At 42.3% G+C, this 14,470-nt stretch overlaps 1 protein-coding gene across 1 annotated transcript in view; it reads left to right on the top strand.

Annotated features, from left to right (window-relative positions):
• sdc2 (syndecan 2) overlaps positions 1-14,470 on the top strand; it is a 37,210-nt gene that overhangs the window by 15,799 nt on the left and 6,941 nt on the right. The window contains exon 2 of the mRNA XM_068747208.1: positions 14,251-14,362. Within this exon, the coding sequence (XP_068603309.1) occupies positions 14,251-14,362 (112 nt within the window). The remainder of the gene's footprint in view (positions 1-14,250; positions 14,363-14,470) is intronic.

Genomic DNA, 14,470 nt, shown 5'->3' with positions numbered 1-14,470 from the left:
ATGCGATAGATAGTTGTGTGTGTTGTGTGTGTGATGAGAGAGTTGTAACTCTTATTCCCTGGAGCTTTCAAATACCACGTCTTTTCTGTTCCAGTTACCTGTTGCTTTAAATAATGACAACCTTGACTAAACGAAACTAAAACCTTTGCTCAAATACTCTGTTAGCTTGTCCTATGTGAAAATAAACTCTAGAATAACTGTTGTTTTATTGATTGGATTTGTCTGCAGACAGATATGCATTTGAATAGTCCTTGATCATATCTTCACAGTACTTAAAAACATTTTTAGATGTGTTTTCTTTAAAAAAAAAAAAAAGGTATAATCTCAATGTTGATCAGGAAAAATGGAATGCAAATAGTTTTATTTTTAAGCAAATCTTTTCAATCTTCAAAACACTTTCATTCTGGAAAATTAGTGTTTTTCTTCTTTTCAAACAGAAATGCATTGAAAAACAGTTTTTAGTGGGAATCGACTTTGCAGAAATAACTTTAGCTACAAAGTTCTCCCTTGAATCTGCAGCTTGCTGTTCAGCCGTTTATGGTTCCCTCTTACAGGTCCCATTTTAAAGTTTTTCCCATCAAACACAACGATTAGGAATATTGTTCTTACATTTATCATGCAGCCACAATCATGACTCGGAATGATCATCATATCTCGGCGTTTACTCTGTTCCCATGAAACAAAACAAAAGAAGCCATTATTACAGGCTAAAGATTACTCACTGGGTAAACATCTAAGAAAAAAAGATGCTTTCCTTATAGTGGTTCAATAAAAACACGCTTTACACCTGTTTGTGATGGAGGTTAAGGATGCCTCAGACTCAACGTCTGGCTGTTCTGTTTCCACCTCAGGAGGAATCTTGCATTTCCAGCAGAAACTTGGACGGTTTGCTCACATTTATGTCTAGATGGCTTGACTCCACGTTGAGTCCGTGTGAGTGGTTTGAGTGCCTGATATGAGGTATTTGTGATTGACGCTCTGCTATCATCTCCAGCTGAATGGAGAAAATAGTTCCCGTGCTGTGCTGTAAAGCTTTCGGGTTATTTAAGTCTCTGAGATAAAGAATAGGAATCCTGCTCCATATAATGCGCTTAAATCCCTCTCTTCCTATATTGGCTCATCTCTGACACTGCTTTGCTTTTCACTTAAGCTTCATATTTCTCCTCTGCCTGGAGAAGGGGAAAATACCGCTGACCTGTTTCCCTCGCCTCAGCATGAGAGATGACTGGAAGGTGAAGTCCGTTTCCCAGTGTCTAAAGTTTCACGGCCGACAAAGAATCTCTGCTTTCCTGTGCGTATCAGAAGCCATTTAACGGTGCTGAGGAATGTCTCCAATTCCCAATCGGTGAACGGTAAAGCCGGGGGTGCAGGTGGGGGATCCTACAAAGCAGTCGGGAGCAGTAGAGCTTGCTAGCCTCGGGAATCTGCACAGCTCCTTCTTGTGCAGGAGCCAAAAAAAGAAAGCCAGTTCTGGTCCATGAGTTTGGATACCACAGCACTGAGGTGTTCCCTAAAGACGGCCATATTGAAGCCACATGAGCTCCACATTATTCCCCCCATTTACGAGTTCTGGCAGTGCTGGGGGAGACATTTCACTGTGAGAAGTTTTATGTTCAATTGGATCAGGGCCTCCAGAGAGCCACTTGACATGAACCAACACCCTCTGATTAAAGCAGTAAAATATTTAGAAGTCTGAGATGAAGTAAGTCAACAGTAATGTGCTGCAGCCTACGAGGAAATCCCCATTATCCCATAAATGTCAGACTTTATTTCATGCCGTTACTTCATTGTCGTTGCATCGATTGTACATTAGCCCCCCGTTAACACAACCGAACAGGTGGCGGGGTGAGGGTGGGATGAGCCGGTATTGTTCTCCCTTTGCCGATCAGAGATCAGAGGTCTGTCAGCAGGAGTCTGTTTTTCTTGGGAACCGCGTAATTGATTTCCTTCCTGTTGGGAAGCAATCTAGTGCAAAGGAGGAAATCGTAGCCGCCCCACGTTGTGTCTCACTGGGTTGTGGGAAGGACAAAACAGAGGCGCACGTGGCACTGGTTCAATCGCAGCAGGCCATCGTATGCCCCATTCTGTTTACGGGGGGGAGTTACATGCATGTAGGGCTAACTGAGGAAGGCGCTTTGCTTTAATTCGTGGGCTTTCGGACGGCGCTGTGACTCTAGCCTAACCAAAGGCATGTACTTCTTTGTTTCCTACCCCATCCATCAACTATAAATCTCTCACGGCTATTTTTTTTTTAGTTCTTGATGCTTTCTCTGTTGGGAGAAGCCGATTCTACAATGTTGAGGTGTGTTTCAGAAACTCATATTTGCTCAGTGTGGACGGGCCAGATCTAGTCAACACCTGAGCGTAACGCTCTGTTTGTCCTGCAGTACTATGACATGTACTCAAATCTTTTTGGAGGTGTAAACTTGAGCTAATGCACCTGTAAACAGCTGATGTTATTCCTAATGGTAGTCTGCAGGGCAGTGTCATTGGAACCTTGGATCTCCGGCCCATCGAAACATATTGTTCACCTCCTGAGTTAACAGAGATCTTGATAGTGAGACCTTAGAATTCTGAGAATGTAAATTCTGTGTCTGATGGGCATTTGTTTTGGAATAGGAGACAATGACTCTGAGCTGAATGCACCCGCATGCTCAGGTTGTTGAAGGGGCGGGGGGGAATTTACACAGCATATTATATTGTGTTATGTCTCTAAAATGAAGATAAAACCTGTGTCACAAATGAATAAAGCTGTCGGGTTGATGGGATTTTAGCTTTTGCTAACGCTTATTGGCTTGAAGTCGTACTTGAACTTAGCTCGGGAGAATAAAGGTAACAGAAGTGAGGGAACCTCAAACAGGAGGATGATAAATGTCACCTCCAGACTTATTGTCTCTTTTCTTCCTTATTTCCTCTCTTTCTTCTCAGTCTGTGTTACTCTCCCACACACACACACACACACGTTTGTGCATGAACACAGCTACTATTACCCGCCACAACTCAGCTGGCGCAGTTCCAGACCTAAAGGGCTAGGAGAGTTTGATTTGTGCTGACTTCCTGCAGGAACCCAGCCTCTCTAAAGCCGGTGGCTCAGAGACTATCAATTAGTTCCTTATTATGATCCCTGGGAGGGCAATAAAACTTAGTGTGGGTTCAAAGAGCACGCACACACACACACATACTAAACTTTTCTTGGCCTGTTTGATTTACTCTTTGGACATCCTCTGTCTCAGTCATGTAGTTGGCTGTGCTTCCACTTCTTCCTATGTGCTCTTTCCAAACAATGCTCACCGCCCACACTTCTGACTCACCAGGACATTTATTCTGTCTATCTTTGCTGCCAGTTTGTTCAGTTATCAGCAGGTGTTGCTGGGACAAATGTGGCGTTTGGGTGCCGCTAACTCCTTTCCTATTTTTCAGTCGGTCTAATAATGACGCCGTCACAAATCCAGCTCGTATTTTGTACTTCCTCCATGATGGCAGCAGCTGTCTGGGCAGTTGACGGCAGATGCTTCATGATTTCAGGAAAGCCAATTTGTCTCCCTGTATAGCCATCAAACGCCACCGCTCATCTCCCCATGTCCCCCTTCTCCCAGAATATCATCTCCTCCTCTTCCCATTAACAACAAATTAGCTGCATGGAAGGTAATTTTTTGTCTGCAGGTTAATTATTACAAACTTTGCTCCTGTCCGAATGGTTTGGTAGACATGCTACTGTGCTGTCAGAGAACAAAATGCTACCTTATCACCAAGAGAGCTAACTTGTATCCATGAAGAATCATAAATAGAATGGATTCAAATAGTTGAAGATATAATTGGGTGTCTCCAGACCGTACGTGTTTTATCTGACCAATTAGTTCATCTAGTCATTAGGATGCCCCCCCCCCCCCCCTCTGCCCTCATTATGAATGTAGGTGCACTCTGAGTCAAGAAAGCTCTTTGATGAAGTACACAAAGACTTATAATAAATAATCCTCAAAAATAGCATGTTTAATAACACAAAATGTAAATATATGAGAGAATAACTTGTAAATGATGCTTTTTATTTAGATTTCACCATGCTACTGCATATACGCACTTTGCAGGTGTGATGCTGCAGGGTGTAAACTGGGCAACTTTAACACTTGATGCATCACCACAGCACAGATTAATGAGGAGTCGAGTTGTATTAAAGTTAGTGTCACTTTTAGATTGTTTTCCACACATACTGTTGTGGTCTACTTGCTTAACTTTTTTTGCTGGAGTTAGAGCTGAGTCCTCCCCTTCACGTTACAGGTGTTGTTACAGATAATTTAACAAGTCAGGATTGTTTTGCAGGCGAAGCAATTCAGGAATCTTGCAGCACTTTCTGATTGAACTCAATTATCCTGGCACCCCATTTATGGATGTCTATGGTGTCTATGAGGCTCTGTTCGCTCAGACATGGGTGGGGAGCATGGTTTTGTGGTAGAAACTGGATAACAGATCCAGTTATGTGTCATTTTGAAGAAGTACTGCATAATTGTACAGCTGAGGTGTTTCCCCATGTCATATTTTATTTTAAAATGAAATGGCTGATTTATTTTGCATATATTCATGGATCATTGATAGATGTACCCTTGGGATTTCGTATTCCAAAGCACTATATGAACGCTATAAGGAGAAACGCCTCCTGCTGATAGAAAATGCGGTTCTTTATAGCGCTGAAACATGCGAATGGACTCGTGGGTGAATAATTGTGACAAAAGGAGAGCAGATACTGACAAATAAAACACCACCCAGTGTCCTCAGACACACACAATGGGAAGTTGTAAATCCTGAAGTGCATTTAAATGAGAACAATCAAATCCTGTTATGCGTGCTGTAAATTCTTGTGTTAAGAAAACCAATTATATAATCTGAATTGGATTTCTGATTCTGGATCGGTTTAAAGAATTTAATTCTTCTCTCTGCACCTTTCTCATCGTGGAAATGTTCAAAGTAATGAAAGTGTGTGTAAGGTGTAATGTTAGACAAAAAGTAGACAAATAGACAGAAAGAAAGTTTTGGATAAGTTCGCCAATTTCTCCATGGCAACAGTGACAAAAGCTCATGGGTATTCCAGCCATGGCAACATAACAGATGGAAAAACAGCATATCAAAACTATGTTGGAATACTGGTGGCGATATAAAACGTGTCAAATTTGTCAGAAGGTTCCATTAAGACCTTATTTTGCAAAGGAATTGAGTGTTCTGATGATTTCATCATGGTGCGGGCTTTAAAGGGTTAACCTCTGTCCCTCCAGGTGGAGTAGGAGTAGGGGGGGGGCGCTCCCGAATCCTTTCACAGCCCTTCTCTTTTCGGCTCCCTTTGAGTGTCCTGTCTGTGGAACAGCGATGAAGCTCAGGTCACAGTGGAGGCTTTGTTTGGTTTGTGGACAGCAGACTGAAGCAGGCCAGATCAAAGTTGTGCTGCTGTATTGACCTTGCATATGGATCTGTGGCAGGCCAAGTAGAACAGATAAAGAGAGAGCCAGCGGGCTAATCTGCCACCTTTATTTTGGTAATTAGGGGTTAACACGCTTCCTCTTCAGTTCTCGTTATAGAGGCTGATATTTATTTGCCTGGTGGTGATAATGGGAACTGAATTCTTTCACAGAGCAGAAGAAAGTAGAAGTAGAACAACAACAGCTGGAATATTTAGACAAAATAAACCTTAATCACACAAATGTGTATCATGTAAAATGTTCTTTTGAACCATAGATATCGCAACTATCAATAAATATTTTAAAAAGTACCATCTGCAAATAAATCGAGTACCGAACTTAAAAATATTCAACTTGCATCTTTGGAGATGGTGAGCATGAAAACTGGGATGTGTACTTTAAGTAGGAAAAATTGTGTATCAGTATTTGTTGGTATGAAACAAACCTTTTAGCATGTTACATTTCTCTGTTTAGCATGGAAGTAAAGCGCGATGTTAACATTTAACATTTTAACATTTGTTTTTGTCGTCGTCATTCATCATCAATCTTAATATCCCCCCCCCCCCCCCCCCCACACACACACACACACACACCTACCGATGCCCGCAGGAGGCGCTGTAGTTACTCAGAACACTTTATACGTCTGCTTTGGAGATACTGCGGCGTGAACTCTCATCAGCCGGCCTCTTCTTTTGTTCCCTCCCTCTGAAGTCGAGTTATGATGCCTGCCCATATTCACCTCACCTTTGTGATGTGATGGCTCGGTTCGGTGTGTGTGTGTGTGTGTGTGTGTGTGTGTGTGTGTGTATATGTGTGTGCGTGTGCATGCGTGTGCATTCCATTGGGGGACTCTCTTTCTCCTCCTCCAACTTGGAGTTGAGCTAATATTTGTGTAAGTGTGAGCGCTGTGTCAACAGTAAGGAGTCAAGATCACACACGCACACACACACACACACGCACACACATCCATCTCTCACAGAAAGGAGTGTGAGATTAAAATATTACACCACCACAAATGAAGTATGAGGATACTGTCCCAGTGCCTTGCAAGCCCAGCTTGGCCTGGTTATGGTGATCCGGATGGGCTCGTAGCAGAACATCCATCGCTCCTTGTCTCTTTTTCTGGATTACAAAAAAGATGGAGTGACAGGAGGAGAGAGGAGGAGAGCGTGGAGTCTGCCCTCCTGCTGGTATTTTAGTTCATTAGCTAGCAGAGATGGCAGCTCTTCTCTCTGCTAATGGGGACATACCATCTCTAGATATTAGCTCATTATCGCATCTTCCTCCTCTGTCTGCGTTGGTCCATCAAACACTTGTATTTTTGGTTCGACTCAGACCTGCTTGTTAACGCAGGTGAATGTCAATGTAGACTGAGTAGAGAATACAATTAGAATGAATGTGAAGGTTGGATGATATTAAATTCTAAGTGAAATCAAAACTTGAGTCAGTTGAGTGTTAGCCTTTTTAAAATCAACGTTAGGTAAGTTTTTCCGGGCAGCCATGTCTGTGGCAACAAGACTAATCGTAATAAAAATGTTATGTAACCGTAGCAACCAAAGAGAACATGTGCTAAGTGGTTTGTAACGAGGAATTGTCTGTCTCCATAAAAACAGCAATGGACGGGATTTGGTGGAAACCTGCGCATCCCTTTATTAGTTTCCACAGTTGCTATTTTATATATATATTCATAGGCTCAGAATTTTAAGACCAAGCAGAGCAAATACATCTTAATAAGGTGTGTGTGTGTGTGTGTGTGTGTGTGTGTACGTACTACAAACGGACTGTTACGTTGGAGTTGTGGCTCTCCTGCCTCGTTTATCTACTTCCTGTTCTTGGCATCTGGACTCCGCTTGAAGACTCTTGTCAAAGTACGACAAGAGCATAGTAGAGCCTGAACAGAAACGCAGTGTGCTTGTGTTTGATGCCCTTATTCCCCAGAAGGCGTTGTGCATTTTATGCAGGTTGTTCTCCCCTCTTAGTATAGAATGTAAAACTGTTAACCAATTGAGATTGAACTCTAAATTGCTGCAGACAAAAACATTTGAAGCTGTGTCATAGAGACCTTTTTTTTTTCTTGCTACAAATGAAAATAACTGGGAGAGAAGGAATAATAGAAGAAGAAAAAAACAAGTCCCAGCCTAAAAATGCTCAAAATACCCAAGAGAGATATAATTACTCTTATTCTCATCCTGATACTGTAACACCTTGACATACGAGTATAATTCTTTCCTGGACCGTGCTGGTAACTCAAATCACTCGTGTGCCAAATACAAATACTGTAAATATTGTTTTAACAGCTTTTTCACCACTATTGCCACCCTGTTGGTCAGCAAACTACCCCCGCATTCAGGTCTGTACGGTTCTGACCACATCCAAACTCACTATGAGAAGCTAGGTGCTAAAAAGGACACTTTCTCTTTCACACCTGTAAATACCGTTGATGTGCTAAAACAACTAATTGCCCTTCAACCTAACAAGGCCACAGGCCTTGACAACATACCCACCCGGTTCCTCAGAGACGCAGCTGTCTCTATCGCCCCCGTGGTAACCCATCTGATAAATTTATCCATCAATCAGTGCCACGTCCCACAGGAATTCAAGACGGCGCGGGTTATCCCTCTGTATAAAAAAGGAAACAAATTAGAACCTGGCAACTACCGCCCTGTTTCCATCCTTTGTTCCATCTCAAAGGTTATGGAGAGAATAATCCAGGAGCAAATCAACCGCTACCTCGCCGAGCATAGCCTGCTCTTTGAATTCCAATCAGGCTTCAGAACATCCCACTCCACTGACACGTGCCTCATATATCTGACCGACTACGTCAAGCGTGAAGTAGACTCGGGCAAGTATTGCGGCATGGTCATGCTGGACCTCCAGAAGGCCTTTGACACGGTCAACCATTCAATCCTATTGAATAAACTAGGGGCGATTGGTTTTGATAGCACATCAACAAACTGGATGAAATCGTACCTTGAGGGACGAGAACAAATGGTAGACATAAACGGAACCTTGTCCTCGTCCCTCCCGGTAAGCTGCGGGGTTCCTCAAGGCAGCATTCTGGGGCCGTTACTGTTCCTCCTATACATTAACGACATGAATGCTGCCTGTAACTGCAAATTGTTCCTGTTTGCTGATGACTCAGCACTCCTGATTTCGGGAGAGGACAAAGTGCAGGTTGAGGAGGCTCTCAGCTCTGAGCTCACCAGAATCCGTACTTGGCTTACCGATAACAAACTGTCACTACATCTTGGTAAAACCGAATCGATTCTTTTTGGGTCTAAACACTCTCTGCGTGAGATAAATGTTAATGATTTCAAGGTCACAGTCGATAATACAGTCATCTCCAGCAAAGAAGAGATTACCTATTTGGGCTGTGTTCTTGACAAATACCTGTCTGGCGATAGTATGGCAACTAAGGTGATCAAAAAAGTCAATCAGAGAACAAGATTTTTGGGCAGAATGTCTGCTTTTGTCAACAAAAGTGCTCTCCGGACGCTTGCTGCAGCCCTCGTTCAGCCCCTCTTTGACTATGCTAGCACCTCCTGGTATTCAAACATCAAAATGTCCCTGAAAACCAGGCTCCAAACCTCCCAAAACAAACTGATTCGGCTACTCCTCAATCTGGGGCCCATGACCCACCTTCTTCCTGGACATTTTGCTAGCCTAAAATGGCTCAGGGTAGAAGACAGGGTTAAACAACTCAAAATGGGATTGGCATTTAAAATAGTCAATGCAGCTCTGCCCTCAGTCCCCTCAATCCCTGCATACCTGACGGAACACCTCCACAGATTTAGTGACACCCACAGCCACAACACTAGAGGGAGCTCAAACAACAACCTGATTACCCCCTCCTATAGGACTAACATGGGTAAATCATCTTTCTACAATACGGCCACCCAAGGGTGGAACGGATTGACTCCCGCCCTCAAAACATGCACCTCTTTGGCCTCCTTCAAAAAGGCCCTAAAAATACACCTTTCAGGGGGACAGAAACGGAGATAGTCATCACGACTCTCTCCGGGTCAAACCCCCCCTCCTTTTTTTTTTTTTTTTTTTTTTTGTCCACCTATGTTGCACGTATTAATTGCTTTAGTAATTTATTGTAATTTATGTAAGTTATTTATTGTCATCTCGCATCAGTGGTGTAATTTATTTTAGATTAATTGTTAGTTTGCACTGGCGGTGTAATAACATTTTATTTTTGTCTTTCTAATGTTACGTTGCATCAATTGCGTAATTTAATATTGGATTTATTTTTATTTGTATTGTTATTTGCATTGTTTTTTGTGGATGATTTATGTACGAAGGACTTTCAACGGAAACAAGCCCGCAAGGGCTTTTTTGAAATGCTCCTCTTAGACAGGATGTTTGACGTTATTTGTACTGTAATACATGCTACTGTTTGACTGTACTTGTACTGTAATACATGCTACTATGTGACTGTACTTGTACTGTAAATACATGCTACTGTGTGACTGTACTTGTACTCTAACATTCTATCTAATAAATATATTCATCATCATCATCATCATCATCATACATTTTTCAAATATAAAATAATAATAATAAACAATTTAATCCGCTCCGGCTGTCTAGAAGAACAAAACAAATCAATGATAACAAGAATGGAAATGATAATAAATGATATACAGTATTATTGTAATATAAAATGTGGTTTTATGATGAGATTATCTTTGAGACAGGCGGTATAGCGCTAACATCGGTGTGCAGTGCGCTGGAGGAGTACTTTACACGTAGACTTGCAGGTACTTGGACATAATAGTTCTGCCTTTGGAAGGCTTCGTGTTCTTTGTAGCATCCTTCTGTTTGAGGATTGTTCATATCGTCGATGTGTTCCGCTCGTACGGGCGTGCCAAATCGCTTACACCGACACCACGGTCACGTTGATCGATAATTGGATGCTTCATCTCCATCGTCATCATCGTGCGTCTTTTCTTGTCACTGCCACCCTCACCACTCTCGTTCTCTTGACCCGCCGCTTGTAAGGAATACTCAGATACAGCATCGATACACGAGTACAAGTTATGAGAGAGCGTACGCAAATAACTCCCCACTGCTGTACCTCTGGTGAAACGCTATTCACACGCTCAGTCTACAAACGTGGTTGTTGTTGTTGTTTTGTTTGTTTTTGACGGGGGTTTTGAGACCACGATGGGGTATTAATTCAGTAATTGCCACAGTTGTATTCACTGATCAAGGTAATTAAAATATCAACAGTGGGTAAAAGACTCCCGTTGCTTTGAAGTGTGGAATCAGAGACCTTTGCTTTATGATGTTAGGCCATCATCGGAGGCCTAACATCCATAGTCTAATAGGAAATGAGAAGCTACTGAATGAGATATTTATATTTCCTCAGATGAAGCAATTCCACACACACTGGAGAATTCTATTTCAAAAACTGTCCACATCAAAAAACTAAATGTAATAAGATGGAACTTCTGCAAGCCTGCTTTTGTCAGCAAACTGGTTTTCAGTCTGTGATCTATGGATTCATGTCTGGGTCAGCCCAGACTGAGATAAGGGCAGGAAGATAACCTGTAAATGTCACACACACAGCAGCTGATAAATGTATGTTTGTGTGTGTGTGTGTGTGAGAGAGCTTTATTGAGTTTCTATTGTGTACACTGCCTTGCTGGTTTTTGTTCATATCTGGGAGTCAGACGGTGAATGAAATTTATCAAGGTCAAAAAGGCCTCCTGCTCAGCTCTGTGGTGATTTGGTGTTTCCACTATGTTTAGATGACAGATGACATAGGAGACACCAAACGAGTCTATTTATTCATTATTATTTCATGTTATTATTACTACATAGCTTCTCATTTTGGAGCTCCAATGCAAAAAGTTTACTTCTTTAAGACATTGAAATTGTTTCTAATTTACTTTGTATTAAAAAGAATTACTATGTTTTATCACTGAGTCATTTTCAAACTGGCAAAATGTCTCTTGGTTATAGTTTGTCACGATAGTATTTTGTTTCTCTTTAATGCGTTTTAAAGGAAACGTTTCAAACCAGAGGTTGAAAAAAACAAAAAAACTAAAAGCATTTGAATAGCTACACATGGCTTTTCAGAGCTTGAATTCCTCAGCTTCAGCTTTTCAGAGCTTGAATTACTCTCATTTACTGCATCTTAAGAGCATCTGGGTTAAAGACAGAAAAAGTAAAAGCATAATGACCTTAGCGTTTGCATCGCTGAATAGATTCATTGCACAATTACCAATTTAACAAGTCAGTGGGAGGTGTTTGTTATAACTGTAATGAAATGTGTCTTTAACAGATCCGGGTGGGGAGGGGGGGCAGCGTGGGGGGGGGGGGGGGGGGTTGTTAAAGCTTGTCAGAGCTGAAGCTCTTTATAATTCCTTTAGATGTTCCCATGCATACCTGTAGGGTGTCATGTTCTATGCTCACTTGCCCACTCTAATTTTTGCATATGTGTAATTAATGAATGCTTGCATACATTTGTGAAAGCTGTCTACTCATGCATGCATGCGTGTGTGTGTGTGTGTGTGTGTGTGTGTGTGTGTGTGTGTGTGTGGCCTCTATCTCATTAGTGGCCTTTGTCACCATTTGATGTGTGGCCTTTTCCCTTTTGGTTCATTGTGCTCATATTGCCAATGCATAAAGAGCTGCAGACCGCATGGGCAGATGAATTGGCTTCACAAGCTGTTGCGCTGGACGGGGGTCGTGTTTGGAAGGGTATGAAGCTTGCAAGAAAGGTTAAGATAAAGTTGCTTTGAACATTCCTTCTTTGATCAGGCAGCTCGGCAGTGAAAGGCCTTTTCTTCCAGGAGTCAGAAGCAGTTGAGGAGGAGGAGGAGGAGGGATGGAGATGCGTATTGTTCTGTTTCACCTCGTCTTTTTTCTTCCCCTTTCTCTCCTTCCACATTGTTGTAAGCTGTGTGCATCCTTGCCTCTTTGTCATGGATAGTACCAGGACTCTCTCTTTCACGACTCCACACAAACACACAAAATGCATATAAGGACCGAATAAGAGCACCGAACAAACTCGTGTCACATTAAGGAAGCAGGGTGCCCTTCAGACAAAACGAGCAACATGGAGGTGTTGAACTTTTGAATAACAAATACGACAGAAAACGAAATAGCTATGAGTCATATACAATGGTTGACTAATATTGACTCTTGAATGGGGGTGAAAAAAGAATCCTTGCTGCAACCCAGTGCAAACATCTAAATGAGTTTGTGACGTGCAGAGATTAAGTTTCGGCCCGCTTTCTTACAACAGCCACATTATTTGCCAGTAGCGAAAAAAAAAAAATGCTTCTTTCCTGCTAACCCAATTGATTTTCTGTGATCCAACTACATTCAGCTCCAGGCTTATCGGCACAACATCCTCGGCACAGATTGAGAACTGTAGCAACCAGCTTGATGGGTACAAAAGAGAGACCCCACAGTGATACATTGTGGGGTCTCTCTTTTGTACCCCTTTTCCTTTCTAAAACTACCAGGATAAAAGCTCTGCACAGATTGCTGAATAGGAGGTGAATGGGTGTTTTTATAGCTATTCCAGTCACACACACACACGCTCAACACAACTCAGACTCATGCACCTTGCACACGCGTGCTTGACAGCCAGGATACATAACAGTTCTACATGCGTCTGCAAGCACCTTATGAGCCAAAGAAAAGAAAATTCCTTATCTTATTTCTAATTACTTACACAGCATGTGAAGCATGATTTAAACAACCAGCCGCTGTTAAACTGGGCTCTTTCCAGCTAATCACTCCATTAAGTCAGAACACAAACATTCCCACCATTCGGGCTTGTGGTCTAGACAACGACGCCGTGGGAGGGGCCACACGTTCCAAATGAGCAGTCACCTGGTTTTCATTGAATTTGTGAAATTAGGACATGCTTTTAGCCCCTTTATGGTAGCGTTGCTGCTGGGGAGACGATGACGGACGATGCTTTCGTCCTTACTGAAACGCCTCAACAACTTTTGAATGCATTGCCTTGGAATTGAATTTTGGCGTTCACGTCCCCCGGAGGATAAATCGTGTGGACTTTTATCCTCTGGGGGCCGTGGTGTCATTTTATTGACGTATGTCAATTATCATAGGATGGATTACCATCATATTTAGTACTGTTGATCGGTATAATTGGTACCCAGAGGATGAACCCTGATGGTTATACGTGATGCTAGGCTGGACTGTTCCACCAGCAGTTCGTCCACTGAAATGATGATAAATGGACACTTTATTTTGAAAGGATATACCATATCTATCTGAATATTGTCCTTCTGGTTTCCTTTTTAAGCAGCTGCAGTTTGACATTTATAACTAAAATGTTTCGACTAGATTAGACTGGATATAAATGCATTACATTTTACAGACACATCCCCCGGGGGTGAATTATAACGGCTTTGGTCAAAGCCTTAAACTGTTGTCTCTGCAAGACATTTGTCCAACATGGGGTGCATTGTTGTATTGCTAATTATGGCGCTTCATTAGCCCGTCTTGGTTTTGTTTGACAACATGCTCTTGCAGCTTCGAATATAAATCAAAATTAGTCGCAGGGCCACACATATGCAAACAAACAATTGACCACCTACAGCCAATTTGGAGCGAGAACCCGGAGAACCCGGAGAGAACCCACGCAGACTCAGTGAGAACAAGCAACTCTGCAATGTGTAGACGTTCTGATTCCCATCTGAAGATCTCCTCTTCACTGCTGCGATGCGATGAAGAACGAGGAGTTGGACTTCTTGAAACAGAGACGTGATAAAGCCAACATTAACCCTCGACACCCTGTTATCTTGTTGTTTTGCAGATAGAAGCAGCCAAGACTTCCTCTCAGGCTGATGACTTGTACCTGGATGACGCAGGCTCAGGAGGTTATTACCCTGAAGATGATGATGACTTTAACTCCGGCTCTGGCTCAGGTAAGACACTTTTCTTCCACACATACTTACAGATTTGTGCATTATGTAGATGCCGGCATAAATTCAACCTTCAATTTTTCAATTCTCCATTTTTCCTTCGTCTGTTTC

The sequence above is a fragment of the Brachionichthys hirsutus genome, chromosome 13 (assembly GCF_040956055.1).
Source record: "Brachionichthys hirsutus isolate HB-005 chromosome 13, CSIRO-AGI_Bhir_v1, whole genome shotgun sequence".
In the NCBI taxonomy this organism is placed as follows: Eukaryota; Metazoa; Chordata; class Actinopteri; order Lophiiformes; family Brachionichthyidae; genus Brachionichthys; species Brachionichthys hirsutus.
Note: the sequence above shows the minus strand (reverse complement) of the source record. Positions and strands in the feature narration are given on the sequence as shown.